The 1,027-nt window shown below is 59.2% G+C and overlaps 1 protein-coding gene across 1 annotated transcript in view; it reads right to left on the bottom strand.

Annotated features, from left to right (window-relative positions):
- PAAF1 (proteasomal ATPase-associated factor 1) overlaps positions 1-1,026 on the bottom strand; it is a gene marked incomplete at its 5' end in the record, with an annotated part of 12,297 nt that extends 11,271 nt beyond the window's left edge. The window contains one exon of the mRNA XM_009997985.1: positions 928-1,026. Within this exon, the coding sequence (XP_009996287.1) occupies positions 928-1,026 (99 nt within the window). The remainder of the gene's footprint in view (positions 1-927) is intronic.
- Position 1,027: the final 1 nt, after the last annotated feature.

The following is a 1,027-nucleotide window of genomic DNA, read 5'->3' as shown; positions in this document are numbered from 1 at the left end:
GGAATGCCCAGTGTTGGACTCATCTCCTTACACATCCTCAAGATGCAGGCTCTGGGTGGCCAGTGATGGCCTCTATGGCCTGCACAGGTATGGCACAGCCCCAGCTTGACTGGGTGATTCTAGAGACCAGCTCTGAGGAGGCCCAGGACTGGACCATGAAGGGGACTGGGTGACAGCTTTAGGCTGCTGTTTTGGCTGGGATAAGAGCACAGCCCCTTTGTGTGCAAGGTGGTCACCAACCCCACCCACAGAATCACACAATGGTGGGGGTTGGAAGGGACCTCTGGAGATCATCCAGTCCAACCCCTGCCAGAGCAGGATACCCCAGACTAGATCCCACAGGGACACATCCAGGTGGGGTTGGGATGTCCCCAGGGATGGAGACTCCACAGCCTCCCTGGGCAGCCTGTCCCAGGGCTCTGTCACCCTCACAGGCAAGAACTATTTTCTCCCATTCAGGTCAAACCTCCTGTGCTCCAGTTTGTGCCCATTGCCTCCTGTCCTGTCACTGGGCACCCCTGAGCAGAGTCTGGCCCCACCTCCTGACCCCCCTGGAGATATTTACAAGCTCTGATCAGATCCCCCCTCAGCCTCCTTTTCTCCCAGCTGAGCAGCCCCAGCTCTCCCAGCCTTTCCTCACAGCCAGATGCTCCAGTCCCCTCAGCATCCCAGTGCCCTGTGCTGGGCTCTTCCCAGTATCTTCTTGTCGTTCATGAACTGGGGAGCCCAGAACTGGTCCCAGTTCTCCAGATGTGGCCTCCCCAGGGCAGAGGAGAGGAGCAGGAAAACCTCCCTGACCTGCTGCCCTTAACACCCCCCAGGATGTCACTGGCTGTGAGGCCACATTCCTGCCTCACTTAATTCACAGGTGGAAGGGGGTCACCAACCCTGCCCTCCCCCCCAAAAATAAAAGCCCTTTCCCAGCACCTTGGTGACCTCTCCCACCACGAAGCCCTCAGAGGCAGTGATGTCAGGGAGCCCTTGGGAGCTGAGCCCACGGCGGGTCAGGCGGACGTACAGGGTGGGC

Source organism: Chaetura pelagica, unplaced genomic scaffold (genome assembly GCF_000747805.2).
Source record: "Chaetura pelagica isolate M959 unplaced genomic scaffold, ChaPel_1.0 scaffold555, whole genome shotgun sequence".
Lineage (NCBI taxonomy): Eukaryota > Metazoa > Chordata > Aves > Apodiformes > Apodidae > Chaetura > Chaetura pelagica.
This window is presented reverse-complemented; position numbering and strand designations above follow the sequence as displayed.